This window comes from Lissotriton helveticus, chromosome 2_2 (assembly GCF_964261635.1).
Source record: "Lissotriton helveticus chromosome 2_2, aLisHel1.1, whole genome shotgun sequence".
Taxonomy (NCBI): Eukaryota; Metazoa; Chordata; class Amphibia; order Caudata; family Salamandridae; genus Lissotriton; species Lissotriton helveticus.
In genome coordinates, this window is record NC_136060.1 from 190,011,944 (window position 1) to 190,029,134 (window position 17,191).

The window sequence follows — 17,191 nt, forward strand, 5'->3', positions numbered from 1 at the left end:
TCAGGTTCATATCCTGAATATCCTAGACTCGCTTAGTCAGAGTAAATGGCTTGGAAAAGCACAGTGTTTAGAGTGTCTGCAACGAAAGGGAGCTTCTGTAAAGGATCCAGTTGTGATTTCAGCACCTTGATGGAAAATCCCAACAATGGTAACAGGTTGGCCTGCTTCTGGAGGTGGTTCATGACTTGGCCAGCCCATCTTCACCAACCAGTAATCGAGACCTAGGAAGACGGTATTACCAACCTCCGAAAATGTGCTGTGACAAGCACTATCACTTTCGTGAATACCTGAGGGGCACTGTTAAGACCGAAGGGGAGCACCGAGAACTGAAAGTGCTTGTGAAACACTGAAACCACAGGTAGCGTCTATTGGCCTGTGGGAAGGGAATGTGGAAATAAGCATTCTGCATGTACAACACTACCATTCAGTCTCCTTGGTTCAGGGCAGACAGAACTTAGTCCAGGATAGAATTTTGAAAGTGTCCTTCCTGAGGAAGAAGTTCAAGGTGGGAGGACAAAATAGGGTGGAGGAGGGACTAGTCCTGATGTCTGATGTCAGCACCATCACTAGGTCTCACTTGTACAAGAGAGTCTAAACTTAATCTTACTGAATAGATAAGTGGTCCTCGAGGAGGCATTGTGGTATAGGAGGTATGTTGGGAGGGGTGGAAAGAAAATGGGAGTGGGAAGTATCTGTTCTGAATGAGCTGGAGCAGCCACTGGTCTGATGTGATGCTCTGCCATCTGTGGAAGTAAAAGGTGTTAATTCCTCCTACTGGGCAAGTGTGCACTGTGTAGGGTAAATTAAAGTGGATTTGCAGTGATGCATGGGAACTGTTGGGGTTTGGGTGGATGGTTTCCCCCTGGGAGCATGGACGCTGGTGGCAGGATCCCCTGCCTTGAAAGGCTTGGGGGCCTTTTGCTGTTGAGGCATGGTCCGGGGCCTTTTGCTGCTGAGGCAAGGTTTAATGTTGCCTCAGCTGAAAACCCTTTCTGAAGCCTCAAAAGGGGCTAAATTGTTTGGGGATCTGCTGTACCGGCGATTCTAACCCAAGGCAGCAGGCAGTTGCTCCAAGGCTGAGTTTTCCTTTTCTTCAAAGAGATGTGCACCATCGAAAGGCATATTCGTTACTGACTGGTGGACATCACTCTTAAACCTAGTTGAGTCAATCCAAGCATGATAGCAAAGCACACATTGGTTCCGACCGCCCTCCTCGACTTTTGGCTGTTTACCGGTGGGAAAGATCCTCGTTTTGGCCAGGTGCTCAGCAGTATGTCAGTAAGGACCTTACTGAATGGCTGGAGAGGCTCCTGTGACATCTGTCCTGGCTGTAGAACGTCAATGAGGATGTTAATCTTGATCCTAGTGGTTGGAAGTGTCAAATCAAGGACCCCTGCTGCTCTCCTTAGCAAGGAGGAAGGAAGGAAGGAAGAAGGAAGCAGACTCTTCTGTAGCAGGTCCTGGTATGAGTAAAAGAAGGCCAGACTCCAGGTAGGTATCAAGTCTGCTGGCATCCTGTAGGTCTAAAAATAGATGTTCAACTTCATAGACTTAACGATCATTGTCGTTGGCATCAGATATGTCAGAGTGCTGTGGTGGCATTTTGGATTTGGAGTACGCTGGAGGCTGGGGTAGTCGTGGCCTTGGTGGAGATCATAGCAGATTCGCCTCTCTGAGTCCAAAAGAATTGTTGGCTCCACTTCTTGTGGCATCAGTGCCAGCGTGGACATGCAGAGTTATACATCAATCTCGGCTTAGTGGATGGTAAAGGGCTTAGTGCCAACCCCAGGTTGGGGCTAATCCTACAAAGGGGTCGAGGGGCACAGTTGGAAATGGATCTGCCGGTGGTGATCCGACTGAATGCCACCACATACCCTTTACCCTCAGGTGCTCCAGAGGGATCCGGTATGGAACAAAATGTCCGCAACATGCTGCCTTGGAACTCCTTGGTCTGTTGTGGTGTCACCAATGCACCCAGCAATGTGGGTTGCAGATAGACAAGGGCAGGAGTCAAACCGATAACCAGGCTTGTGACCTGGATATACCTGGGGTGTTGTACGATTCTGCCTGGCGGTAGTGGCGAGATGAAAGGAAGCAATGTTTGCATTCTTTGTCTTCTTTTTTGACTTACCCGATGACTTGGATGTCAAAGGAGAACAGTCACAGGATCACCTTTGACATCGATAACTGTCCTTGACTTCGAGCAGGACCTGGCCGTTCGTTGATGTTCTGTGATGTATAACTTGGAGACACAGTCCTGAATGGCTTTCGGATTCAACTTCGCACACTTATCACAGAAAGTCAATTTGTATGAAGTTCGTAGACACCAGAGACATATATCTTGCGGGTCCATTACCAGCATCTGTTTGTGGTAATCTTTACATGGTTTGAACCCCTTCATTGTTGGAGGGGAGCATGTCTTTTGCACACTGCTGAAATTTGGAAGAAAAAAGTCTTTCAAGCCTGATCAAATTGAAGGGAGCGATCTCTGGATCCGCACTGGAAGGCATGGAACAAAAGGAACTGGTATCAGTGCGCAGAGATGGCCGCTAAGTAGAGGTCCCAAGATCACATCAGGGCTGGGACAGACCCGACGCAGTACTGCACGACACCACCTACCGATACAAGGGAATTGCTGAAAAAGTTCTTTAGATTCAGTCTGGTGCTTGTGGGCTAGAACGCCTACATATGGGAGACATATTAGTATTTAAAAGTCAGGTTTTTACTGGTCAAAAGGGTTTATTTTGACAGGTTGAATTCCAGTTTTCACACTGCTACAATCAGAATTCATTGGGAGGCTTGCAGCCTTGTTTGCACTGCCACTATAGTGGATGGCACGATAGGTGCTGCAGTCCACTAGTGGCACTCCTCTTCCAGGCACTATATTCATTTTGTACCATGAACTATGGAATTATATGCAAGTTAAATATATCAATTAAGGTTAGCTCAGTCAACCCTGTTTATAAGGAGGAGGACAGGGGCTTTACTACTGGTTAGCAGAGTAAAAGTACACAGTCCTCCAGTGAGAAAAACCAAATGTAGCATAGATCTGAAGTTAAATCACGCAAACAGACTGTAGTATCCTACACATACTATCTATCAGGGTTAAAGCACTGGCCATAAAGAAGTTCTGTTGGGCCTACTTGTTTGCCCAAGGAAAGGACGACTCCTCCCATCTGCCACAGCCCACCCTGCACTGTGACATGGCGTCAGGAAAGGGTGCCAGCTAGGAAACAAAACCCAGAAAGGGTTAGAAAATCTTCTTAGTAATCTTGTAGCTCTTGATTGAAGATTACAATTAATATAGACGTTATTAGCATAGCACCAAACTACCCCTGACATTAGGAAAGAGTAGAAAAGTGCCAGACAGTCTTCTTTTTAATGGTGGCAATCTGTGGTAGCCGTTGGCATGGATGTAATAATGGTGATGAAAGGCAAGAAGTAAATCATTCACTTACACAGACGCCTTTTAATCATTTGTAATACCTATTAAAATGAGCAAAATAAGGAGCTCAATTATGTGATCCTCACAGAAGGGTTGACCAAGAGTCCATGAGTCTTAATTCCCATCTCAATCAAAATATCTTGTGATTAACATCATATGAAAATGGTTTATTCTTTTGGATGAAAGTAACATTGTTCCTATTTCATCTTTTTCCACTGTCTTCTGATCACCAAGGATACGGACACAGATTAGAATTGGCTGTGATCCGCGCAAGTGAACACAGACCCACCACCGACATTAGACGTGCAAAAACTCCTCAAGCCCTTTCAGGTAGGTTGCATAGTGTGAATTTGGTGAACAAAATCAATGAAATAAGATAAAACGAAATGTTGTTTTTTGTAGTTTTTGCAATAAAGAAACTGAAAGTAGTTAAAAACATATAAAGCATTCTTGCTCCGATGCCATTTATTTAGACTCTCTAAGCCTCGTACGCTGTCATAATTTTACTTTGACCATGCTAGATAAAAAAAATTGTTTCGATAATGTAATTTATTTTAGGGTCAAATCTGTTAATGCATTTGAATTACGAAATACACTCAACTACCACATAGGTCGGTGAGTGACAGGTATTATCACCAAATGGTGATAATCAGTTAAAGACAAACAAAGCAAAATACCCTAGCCCCCAAAAGTCCCCTCTGAACACCACCTCTTTGCAATCCTATTTGTGTCATGCTCAGGCATCCTAGTTTACTTTTAGAGTGCCCCCAAGCTGACTATAATGCGACATCCGACTGCCGGTCTGATCAAAATTGTCTTATTAGTGGGCAGTGTTCTTAGAAACCTCAGGTATCTTGTCATAAATTCTGGGGACAAATACTTAACAAAATAAGCCCATAGTTTGTCATATGCCCCCTTGCTGTTATAGCATCATAGATATTTTCTCCTTTTTCAGTTTATGCTATATGCTATATACATCCATTCTGTAATGTCAGGACCGCACTCCTTCTGGGACAACTTTTTGTGCTGTGTAAAGTGCCAAAAACATTTGCTTTCCTCTTCTGGAATATAATGCTAAAGTCTGTGCTTTGGCTACCTCCTGGAGTATGTAGGATGGGTATCTAGGGGTCATTGTCCTGAACATGATGTCCATCATCAAGAACTCCAGTCAACTAGGGTTGTATTTTGGAACATTGTCACAGAATGGGCACTAGGGTGGCCATTCCTTCACAAATTCTCCAACATAAAAGCGACCTATGTTGATCCCACATTTGCAGCTTACCATGGTTATGACATTAATATCATTATTTTAATTATCACCTCTTGTGTAGTTGTTCATTGTGAAGTCATCTGTACCCTGTAATGAATCTCCTCAGACTCCTTGACTGGGAGTGGTCAGCCTCTCTCCACTTCCATCTTCTCTGCCCAAGGATATTTCTCTTATCTGTTTATAAATATCGGGAGATGTACTGATGATTAACCTTCTTTCAAAGGAGGTTAATACCTAGCTGACTAGTAGCCTAATGGAGGTGTTTAATACCCAGTATCTCTGGTAGTCCAAATATTTGCTAAGCCATTCGAAGTACCTTGGCCTCGATTTATTAAACATGTCTCCAGCTCTTCAGAGGCCCATTGTCTCAAACTTCAAGTGCCCCTTTCTTTATCAAATTGTTCAAATCCAGGTAGTCGAAAATTGGAGGGATACGGGAGAGTAACATCGTCAACTCTATTCTAGGCTCCACTTTTATACGACACTGCTAGGGTTGCTGTAGTTCTATCAGACCTATCAGTTTATTTATTTATTGTTTCAGATAACAGCCTTACAATATTTTTTAAAACATGCAATATCAGAACAACTAATTAAAAACGTGAGTACAGCAATCCATCAATACATTCATTGGAAAAATAAAAATACAAGTACAGTAAAATGCTAAAAATTTGCATTTTAAATGCATACAACCTAAGAAAAAGAGCATTTTTAAATTCTTCAGCTACAGTAAAGTGCAAGTGCAGTGGAAAAGATGCGCATTACCATCAGAGGCAACATCCTAAATAAGAGAAGAACATATGCATCACTATCAATTGAAACAACTATAAAAATATATGGGAGTTATCTTCTGTTCAGATGTAAACAATCTGTCAACCCACCTAGGGAGTAAAAGGGCAGTGCATAAAAATAGTGCAAAATTGTGCAACTTATGAGTAAAATAACAGTGTGTTCCATTATGGAAAACAACTAGGTTCATAGAGACTACCTACTTAAACGTAATCCTAGAGTGGAGGGCAACTCTCTCAGGCAGGGCCACATAACCCATAAATATGATGCTACGAAGTGACCACATTCATATCATCTGGTTTAATACATATCGCATTGCTGGTTTAACACATCTGATCCCATAATATTTAAAAAGGGGGAAAACCACCTCTGCTAGGTGGCTACATATGTTTTACAAAACAGCACATAAAATGTGTTAGATTGTCCAGACATTTTGCTTCATCATTGGGTCACTCTGTCGCCTATCAGTTGGGGTGGGCTCGACCACAGTGTTGGGAGCTCTTTGGAGTAGTAGAAGACCAGGGGGACAATAAAGATAAAACATCTCAGACAGATCCCCAGTTTCCCTTTATTCTTGGATCTGTAAGGGTTATTAAAAAAATCTTAAAAAGCGGGTCAATGGGAGTTTTATGGTCCTATGACCCTAGTGCCAACATGTTTCAGTCCATATGTGGCCATAAAGGTCCAGGACTTTCTTCAGGGCAATGGTCGGCCTCCATGGGGGACAGAGAAAGGGCTTGGTTCCGGTCCCTGGCTTGTGGCACAGAACCACGCATGACAAATAACTCATCTGTCCGGATAGGGTCCCCCTTTCTCTTTCCCCAAGGGAGGACGACCATTGCCCTGAAGAAAATCCTGGACCTTTATGGTCACATATGGACTGAAACATGTTGGCACTAGGGTCATAGGACCATAAAACTCCCATTGACCCGCTGTTTAAGATTTGTCTAATAACCCTTACAGACTCAAGAATAAAGGGAAACTGGGGATCTGTCTGAGGTGTTTTATCTTTATTGTTCCCCTGGTCTTCTACTACTCTAAAGAGCTCCCAACACTGTGGTCGAGCCCACCCCGACTTATAGGCGTCGGGATGACCCGATGATGAAGCATGACACCACTAGGGTGTGTGAGGGTAACTAAACAAAAAGGAATTGCTTCCTTGCTCACCTTATGGTGAAGTTACACACCTATCCTCAAACTTCATTCTTTACTTCTACCCATTTAAGTGCATCTTGATTGACCGTTACGTGGTCAGTTGGAGTAATTTGTCATGTCTAGTGATTTAACTTGGGAGGTGTTACTCTGACCCAGAATCCTCTCGATCCTCCAGGCTTTAAAAAAAATGTTATTAGCCTATTTGTGTACACGAGATTGTCCAGACCACCAATGCTACAATCTCAGCATTTGTATCTACCATCAAGTATATGTATACATATAAGGAAATCCCTGGTCGGGAGGATACCTAGCCGGAATTTTAAGTACAATGTTCACTTCAATTCAGGGTATAGTATGTCTAGATATTCTGGACAGGAGAGGCTATAGATGTTATTGAAATAATTGCACATTGGAGATTCCTGCTTTAGCTTCCAGCATATTTTTATGTGTGCATTCATGATACAAATCTGAAGTATCCTGTGCAATACTACCAGGAGCTTCCCACCAAGATATCAACTGTAGCTCCTTTAAAATCTTTTGTACATGTGACAAACATGTATGGCCTCAGCAGGACCAGCTATCTGTGACTTCCTCTAGGATTTCTAAATTGATAGGTTTCATTTCTCCATGCCCCGCCCACTGCATACATTATGCTTATGAGTTAGCAGAATGTGTCTAACTACTGATATATTCATTTATGCGTGTGACATTATTTCAGTCTTCTTAGCTTGGCCTGTGTGCCACCATTTTTGAAGCATTTCTCTTTCTGTGCGAGTTGCACTTGCTCATCCCCCTCCCGTAGGAATAGGAATATTCCACATGTCAGCAGTTTTGTCTCTCAGCTCACTGTGACTGAAACTACTAGCGAAACCCCTTATCACTCTGTTCTCATGTGCTGGAGATGCTAAGGCCTGGCTCCGTGTCCTTGGAGTCAGAAGAGAGAATGTTGCAATTCCAGGTGCAGATGCCTCTTGTATGAGGCCATTGTTTATCCTCTCCGGGGTCCAGTACTTTTCCAGTATGGGCGTGTTTTACTCTGCCTTTTTGTATTATAATGTGTTACTGTGATGATATGAGGCAGTCCTCTCACCACACTCTTAGAGAGTGAGGTCAGACAGGGCCCTCTCATATGGGAGTTTGTGGCCTAATAAAATTACTTGTTTATTCTTCTCCACTGCCTGGCTGGCTTATTATATGAGAATGATAGATGAGTGAGGTAAGTCACTCAGGTGGATTTGAGCCACGCTTATCAGATGGCAGCCCGAATAGGGACTCCGCGATTAGGACCTTTCTCACCCGTAAGCGGGTAGCAGAAGGCCGGAGACCCCCTGGTCGGCACGGTGGGACTGGGTACCCACTTTGATGCCGAGCTTGGTTCTCGCAGCGCTGCCCCACCCTGCTGATCGAGAGGTCCCGGTCCATGATCCTACGCCGGAGTCCAGAAGGCGGAACCTTGGAGCTGACCGTGTTGGTCCCAGCAGCCGGTAGTGGAGAACGGTGGAGGTCGGTTCTGCGAGCAGAAGGTGAGTGGTCCGACTGTTGATTGAGGGAGCTGGGATGCTCCATGAGACCGGTGTGTCTCTGAGACCGGTGTGTCTCTGGTGATTGGAGGAGCCGGTGTGCTCCTGGGGCTAGTGTGCTCCGGGGAACTCAGAGTGCTAGTGGCGCTCTGACAGACTGTTGGTGATGAGGGTTTTGGGTGGATGTCTGTTTTAGAGCATCCGACCGGGTAGTACTGAGACTGGAGTGTGGCTCACCACGGTTAAATACTGGGAAAGGACCCAAACCCCTAGTGTGAGTGGTTTGATGGAAGAGTCCCAGATCTTCCGGGGTAAAGTGCGCAATGGTCTGCAGTGCCACCCGGGTGGCGGATGTGTCCTCCAACCTTTGAACAGTTAGTGTACTGTTCGGTCTGCGGTAGGGTCCAGGTTCCCCAGGACTTGGTCGACGGGCCTTGTCCCATTATGGTAACACGTGTTTGGCAGGGACTCAATGCATAGGAAGTGCGTGTGCGTGTGTGGTTGTGTGGAGATAGTTGTTTGGTTCTTTTGTGCCAGGAGATGTGTGGGTTCTTTGGCGGTATCTGATTGAGTGAGTTTGGTGGTGTTTGATTGAGTGTGCAAGATACCGTGTTTCACTAGGTTGCAATGTTTTAGGTGTTGCTGCAGTTCAACTGATGTCAGATTGGCCAAGAGCCAACCCGCTCCTGTAGAAGACTCTTGATTTTGTTTAATATTTCTGATGCAGTTAAGATAGATCACTTGCAAGAGAGATTGTTTGCTAGGCACTGCTTGCTGTCAGATCATGTTTGATTCCTAAGGTTGTGGCAGAAAGAGGAAATTTTAGTTTTAAAAGAAGACAAAATGTGTACACTTAAAGTTGCTTTTAGTGGCTCAGTGAGCCAATGTGAGCAGTAATTAAGAGGATGGGGTATGTATTTCATGTAACATGTTTTATTTTGTTATAATTGGTTTGGGTTGAGAGCAGTCTGTGAGCCGCCTTTTGTTTGTGTAAATGTTTGTTTGCATGAAGTGAGTGCGTCTTGTTGCATAAGTTAGATTGTCTGGTCCTTGTGAGCTATCTGAGATGGGTGTGCCTGACTATCAGTGTGTTTTTCGTGTAGTTTAAAAGTGCATGCAGGGCTGTGCTCTATGGGAAAAGAATTTGGTTTCTTCCATTCCCTCAATTTGTGAACAGTAGAAGATGGAGTAAAAGGGATTTGATTACCAGTAATTAGAATGTATATTAATAGCATGTGGGAAGAGTGTAAAGTGAAAAACAAAAAAAAAATAGAATGAGAAATGTATTTGCCAAAATAGTGTTAAATATTGAATGTTAGAAAGAGTTAGGACTTATTGGCTTTGTCAGCGCCAGACCCGAGCGCGAGGCACATTTGACCTTGGTGGTGAATGCCAGGGGAGGCGGAAGGCTGGCTAGCAGCCCAGAATTCTTAGCAGACGGTGAAAGTGAAATGCAGTTATTTAGTTAGTTTTAAACATGACTTGTCGAATGAATGTGTTTCAGCCCACAATTTAGAATAACAGTGTGGGAATATTATTAGGTTCTGGAAGGGTTGAGTGAAGGGGAGAGAGTGTGGGCAGAGCTGGGAAGATTATGTACAATGAAAATATAGATGCTGGTAACACAGCACAGTAGATGTGATCTTGTGTGATGACCACATTCCAATGGGTTCGCAGAAGCACCAACAGAGCGAGAGAGGAGTGCAGGCAGAAGATTATGGGGGGGGCTAGGAGACTCTGCTCCTGGCACAGAAAGCAGAGATACACAGCTGGAGCCAGCAACAGCGAGTCTGCATAATTATGAGGGTTTAGACTGAAGTATAATGCAGTTGTTCAGAACACATGTGATTTAGAATGAGGAACAAAATTATGAATAACTTTCAACAGGTCATTTCGTTTGGACATAGAACATTGCACTTTAACATGGCCCAGCCTGAGAAAATAAGGATTGTTTTGAGAAAAATGTATTTACTCAATATGTTAGTGAGTGTTACTGCTATTGTTTGGATGGTATTCAGTAAGTGATTAATTTGTGTGCAGTTTAATGGCAAACAGTAAAAAGAGATTTATTGGTTGTCTGTTGTGTCCATTTTTGGTGTTGATTTTTGTTTCAATGTTGGACAATGTCCTAGTATAACATTTTTTCTATTTCAATAATAATTGAGTTGGGGGGTCCCTGATTGGCATACTGATTAGTGTCTTTGCTAGTGGAGACCAGTGGAGAGTACTGATGATGCGAGGGCAAGTAAAAATATTGATTGTGTTGCTCATAGGAGCGGCCTGGTGGGAAGGTATATATGTGTGTAATGTCTATATGTGTGTAACAGTATTTGTATGCAGTTTGCCCATGGGGCACCATTGCAGTGGGTCCAATGCCCCACCCGCTGAGTGTGCAAATGTCTGCTAGTGTGCACTGGAGTATTTAGTATGTTCTGGAGGTGAGAATATGGCGCCCTTTTGTTTAAAGTTAAGAAATGGCATTGGTTATAAGAGGGCTCATTTACACAGCGACAGATGACTATGCAGAAATATTTGGTATTTTAGTAACAAGAATAACATTTTTACGCAAATATGGAAATTCCTGGCTCATGACAAGTGAATGAAGTGAACGTAAATGTATATCTTTTCCCTTTTTGATGCTGCATTAAATGCCATTACCAGATTGTCATGTGATTTTCAATGCTGCTAAATGTTTTATATTCATGGCTGATGGTTGAAGAGGTTAGAACAGGTTCTTATCTAAGTTAGCAGACAGGGTTTTCAGAATGGAAAGTGAACAGTGAACTGGTGTGAATGTGCTCCAAGCATAGGTTTTACGGTAAGTATTTGTGAAATATATTTTTACTAAGTGGTTGCTTTTTGTCCAATATTCTCTGTGTTGTTGTTTCTTTTGTGTGTGTTTTGATTTGTTTCGTTTCAGCGCAATGGGAAATATTTTTTATCTGTGTGTTACGGTGAGTATTGATGCAGCTTTGTGCTAGACAGATTAAGTGTGCACTGACACCGCATGATGCGAGTATATGCATGAGAAAAAAAAATAGTCCTTTGAGTAACTAATATTGTGTTTTCTTTTTGTGGCCTTTGTGCTATTCTGTGTTTTATGTTTTCTTTGGCTTATTGTGCATTGCTTGCTCTGTTCTGCGTGGATGGTATGCTGATCGATCTTAAGCTTGATACATTATGTAGGCCAGCATGCTGGGTTTTGGGCCACAGGCTCACTGTACATGAAATGCATGGCATCGTGTTGTGTGTCACAGCTCATTTGCATGCGTTACAGTGAATTTTCTATGCTATCTGTGCTTAACACAGCAAGTATACCTGCTGCCTTGGTATGCTTGTTTTTATTCTTTGTATGTCTCTGTATTGTATTTTTTGATAATTCTATTATTGATACTAGAACAAGCTCCTCTATGGGGAATTTGTTCTGGTCCCTAAATTTCACAGACAACACTTCAGCAGTGTTTGTCTATTTGGTTAAAAGGGGTATGGAGGGAAAAATACGAGAGTTCTACGGTGTACTCATGGTGTTGTGTCACAAGCCTGACCATTACCTCAGTAATCTTTGTTCATTTATAGATTTTCCATTTGCCGCCATTTCCCTAATGAATGTCGCATAGTGCCTAGTTATGGGGGACTTCAGCTGTGTCCCAGTTCCAGTTCCATTTCCTTACTACTCTTCCTCAGATACGTTGATATTAATAGGCACACATATCATTTTATGGCAATGACATTTCTACATGTGCTAAAAGATGTTCTAGCCCTCTCAAAAGTGCTACGTATCCCCTAGAATTTTGTTTATGCTCAGGGCTACACCCAGTGGTTGATGGTATTGACCGAAGTGAAATATGTTTCAGATTTCCTTCTGTAAAAATGGGGGAGGAGGCTAGCTTCCCGCTGGAGCTAGCTCCCCGCTAGCTCTCATATAAATTAGAACTAGGTAACATGTGTATTGCTCCCTCCTGTCCTGCTTTGATCTAAAAAGGGAATTAGACGTGGGTAGTTTTGTTCTACAAGTGTTGGGTAAACTGAGAGTTTTAGAATTAGCGCGCTACTCAACCGGGAGGGTCCCAAGGCGCTTGGGGGGAAGGGGTCCGCTACTGCTCGAACAGCCAGGTCTTGAGTTGCCTCCTGACTAGTGTTTCCTATTTGACCTTTGAAGGGAACAATAGGTCGGTACTTTTGTGTCACATTCCTAGGTAACAACACCATTATTGTGCAGCACTAAGTAAAGGTGTACAAGTCTCTTATCAGTTAGCCGGTAAAGTTCAGCTGATATTCCCTATTAGAGCTGGTGAACAGGTTTTCCCCTAAATAAAATGTTACATGGTCTAAATAGTGAAAAAAGTGAAAAGATGATGTGTGATCCTCAGCACAAATATTTTTAGAAATGAAAGATTTGTAGAAATTAGTAATATGTGAGCATGGTCATGAGAAAAAAAATATAGTTGTTTTGAGTAAAGAAAAAGAATATTAGAAGTGTTTGAAGTTTTGCACAACAGTGAAAGTTCATAAAGTAGACGCTGTGTACTCGCTATAGGAAGAGCGGTTTGAACTTCCCTTTTTGCTGTTTCTCAAGTGCAAATGGGGGAATACAACATGTCTGTTTTGTTTTATTTTTTTCTCTCTTCTCTTAGAATTCAATAAATGCAAACGTCCATCTACAGGTAATACAGCGAAAAGTCAGATATGTAATGTATTACCTAATGTCAGTGCACAAATGTATTGATAGGTACAATGTGTTCACCTTCAAATTGACATGGGTAAAGAAATATGAAAGCACAGAATAGACCTCATTTGGTTTCTTTGAATTTGAATTTTATTCATATGCCTTGTCTAAAGACCTTTGTTCTGTCCATCAATAGAAATGAGTCACACAGCCCGAGCCAGAGGGGACCCAAGCATCGGATTCAACTTCAAGTGCAAGTCAAGTCCCGTCGTCAGAAGATACCAATGGAAGTTTAGCTTGGAGCCAAGGTACCACTGAAGCTGCTGTAGGTGTGTGATTCCTGGGTAAGAAAAGGGCAGGCCTGACCGAGATGGAGGACTCACTCTTCGCTTTTGCGCCAGTTCCCCAGTGGTTCGTTTCTCAGAAATACTTGAGAGGGGCAGTTCTGTCTGTGCAAAAGGCTGTGCCAGTTCTCCAGTGGTTATGCTTCAGGTTTCCCTGTTCCCCATCTGTTTTGGAATCTACAGTTTTGTCTGCTAAGGTACCTGCTCACACTTTATACAATCTATGGCCTCGACAGAAGAGCGGTGCACCAGGAGAAGAAAAGTAGGAGATAGGGAGAGACTTTAGTCTTAGGGTACAGATACAGTGCTCTTAGTATCTGTTAGATTCATATCTGGTGTACTGAGCGAGACACTGGACAGAATTTGTAGAGGGCACTACCTGGATTGGTGGTTGCTAAAATTCTGCAAGAAAGACTTTGCATCATTGGCCAAGATTGTTTTCCATTTGAGTTGCTAGCAAGTGCAGCTCCAACGCAGATGATTTTTTAATTTTTGATGGATAATACGAGCTTACCTGTGAGGCTCAGATGGACACAGGGAGAAGACCCCCCTCTGGCTGGCTGTGTTGCAGATTGTTTCCTTTAGTTTAATTTGGACATTTTAGCTAGGAAAATTTGTGTTTTGAATGTTCCTATTCCCATGGAGGAGCAGCCCCTGCGGCTCCTTGTCCAGATGTCCCTGATCATTTTGCTTCTCTTGGTCTACAAATTTAATATTGTGTTTGTTTGTATCCTAACTGTTGCTTTCATATTTCTCTTTAGAGAATTAGTTTCTTGTTGCTTGACACATACCTTCATGAGTATTTCAACGCCACCTGATGATATCATTGGTACTCTAGATCCTCACGAAGAGGAGCACTGGGAAGTTCATTAATATGATGTAGTATTCAAATGTTGCACCTGACACATGTTATTCATAGAACAGCAAAACAATTATTGGGTGTGTGGGTCATTGCCTTCATACACACACACAGGGGTGGAAAATTGTTGCTTGTATTCTTGCCCTATGGAAGTAGCTGTGAGGGTTAGTATACTTTGAGTGGTCTAGTAAAACACATTTCTCAGCCTGATAAAATATTTACTCCAAGGATGTTAGATATAGGTCCTAGCTGATAATGCAAGTGAGCCCTCAGTATTGGATTCAATAGGGTGTTTTCCTTGATGATGACAGTTTGATCTTATTTGCATTAATTCCTGCTCATGACTTAAAGTGTGATGTATTTAGATTAGTCAAAAAGGAGGGTGCCTCACACCCAGAGAATAATTATTGTCCTAGTAGGTATGGCAGGGGTTGTTCTTTTACTTGTTGCCTCTGCATTTCCTGCCCTATAGCATGCTGCACTACTTCTGTGACCATGACCATGCTGTGTAAGGTGACAGATTGCTGGGTCTGTGGGTTACTCCTTTCCGCTGCATATAAGAAGGACAGGTTACTGGCACTTCCCTTGACACCTGTGAATAGCTGCGTGGGCTGGTACACTTTGATTGGTAGGGTGAAATTCTTTCAACAGCCTGATTTCCTGACTCCCCGACTGGGTTGTAGGAAATATAGGTGTATTACTGACTTGCTGCCTCTGTGTTTATTGCCTTCCCCCTTGTTGCTCCATGTGTGCCAGCAATATACGAGTTTCCAGAAGGCCAACAAGACTACATCCTGTTTCCAATGCTGTTGAACTTCATGAAATTCACTGGCTAATGCTTATTGATGATGATATTTTTGATCAGTATAGTGTCCTGGCCCTTAGAATTTGATGTAAAGGCTCTCCTTTTAGTTAATAAAGTTAGCCACAGTCTGCTAAAAGGATGGTCTGATAGGTTTCATTTCTCCATGCCCCGCCCACTGCATACATTATGCTTATGAGTTAGCAGAATGTGTCTAACTACTGATATATTCATTTATGCGTGTGACATTATTTCAGTCTTCTTAGCTTGGCCTGTGTGCCACCATTTTTGAAGCATTTCTCTTTCTGTGCGAGTTGCACTTGCTCATCCCCCTCCCGTAGGAATAGGAATATTCCACATGTCAGCAGTTTTGTCTCTCAGCTCACTGTGACTGAAACTACTAGCGAAACCCCTTATCACTCTGTTCTCATGTGCTGGAGATGCTAAGGCCTGGCTCCGTGTCCTTGGAGTCAGAAGAGAGAATGTTGCAATTCCAGGTGCAGATGCCTCTTGTATGAGGCCATTGTTTATCCTCTCCGGGGTCCAGTACTTTTCCAGTATGGGCGTGTTTTACTCTGCCTTTTTGTATTATAATGTGTTACTGTGATGATATGAGGCAGTCCTCTCACCACACTCTTAGAGAGTGAGGTCAGACAGGGCCCTCTCATATGGGAGTTTGTGGCCTAATAAAATTACTTGTTTATTCTTCTCCACTGCCTGGCTGGCTTATTATATGAGAATGATAGATGAGTGAGGTAAGTCACTCAGGTGGATTTGAGCCACGCTTATCAAAATATACTGTGGTCTTGGGGTTTCTTACCAGTCTAACCCAGTAAAGAATTGGACTGAGAGCAATAGTTTCTGATATAAGAGTAAAATTAAGCTCTGTGTACAGTGCCGCTAGTGGGGTAACTGGCCCAAGCCCCAGGAAATTATTCTCAACTACTTGGCGTGGGCGGACATTCCCAAACCCCCATAGTAGTGCACCTTACAGTGCAGTTGCCACTGCCCTTTGCTTATATGCATATAAAATAACACTGATATGTCTGACACCAGCCTTATGTCTAAACTTCAGAACTGCTCCAACCAATTGTCTCAAAACTAGAGGAGCCTTCTGTATTTGACTGCCCCATTGCAAATTCTCTGTCAATCAAATTCCCAAATACTAAACTGCTTATCAGTATTTAGGGATATACCTACAACTGAAGGCCTTCACTTAAAGCAGGGGGAGGGCCTCAATACCATATACTTTGTTTTGTTACCATTAATGGTTAATGACTTCTTGTCACAATACTCCACAAAGTGTGTTAGTAGCTTATGGGTGGCATTTTCTGTTCGTGCCATCAATACCTCATCATCCGCCTATTATAACATTGGCACCCGCTTCCCTCTACAGTTGGAATATCTATGGGGTCTTCCATCAAATAGTTAACTGCATCATTTAAAAAAGGGTAAATAGCAAGGGAGCCAACATGCACCCTTGCCGGACATTTTTTTCACACAGGAAGGGTACAATACACTCCCCGTCCAGCCCATACTGTACTTTGGCCATGTTTCTGGTATGTAGGACCTGTATGGCCATTATTAGCAAGGGGTCAACACTCAGGTCCACCATGGATCTCCGCAGCTTCTCTCTGTCGATTAACTCAAAAGCTGCTTTCAAGTCCACAAATATTAGGTACAGCTATGAATTCCTCACCACCGTAAACTTATAAGAGGACATTAATAACCTGAGAGCCTGGTCAGTGGTGCCAATGCAGGGCCTAAATCCAGCTTGCACCTCAGTCAGTATGTTGTGGCCATCGACCCACCCCTGGAGGCATTTGAGCAGGACGTTCCCCAAAAGTTTTTCTGAACCATCCAGAAGGGGGATCGAGCGATAGTTGGATGGGCTGGATCGATCGCCGTTCTTATGGATCAGCACAATAGTAGCCGAGCACCATAATGGGGGTACAAAAGTTCCAGCAAGCGCCAAATTAAACACTCTAGTAAGGATGCTGGCCCACAAATACGGCTCTTCACGATATATATCAATAGGCACCATATCGGGGCCTGGAGTTTTATGTTTCTTTGCATCAGTCAGGGTCTCACCACCTCTGGTACTAAAATATCAATTACACAAGGCCCAGAGCAGATGTTCTCTCGGGCTGACGGGGGGATTGTAGGGTTCGCACTTTATAAATTACTAAAGTGGCTAGTCCAAACAGATGGCCCAATATAAGTTTCTGTCATGTGCACTGGGCCCTTCTCTACCCATGATACCAATTCCCAGATTTGCTTTGGATTTTTTTCTTGTGCAGTCTCCTTTAATTCCTCTCAGATAGTCAGTTGGTGTAGCAGTTAC

The 17,191-nt window shown here is 43.1% G+C and overlaps 1 protein-coding gene across 1 annotated transcript in view; it reads left to right on the forward strand.

Annotated features, from left to right (window-relative positions):
• The window catches only part of TMEM156 (transmembrane protein 156), a 199,499-nt gene that overhangs the window by 132,358 nt on the left and 49,950 nt on the right, over positions 1–17,191 (forward strand). Inside the window, exon 5 of the mRNA XM_078678334.1 lies at positions 3,680–3,775. Coding sequence (XP_078534460.1) covers positions 3,680–3,775 — 96 coding nt within the window. The remainder of the gene's footprint in view (positions 1–3,679; positions 3,776–17,191) is intronic.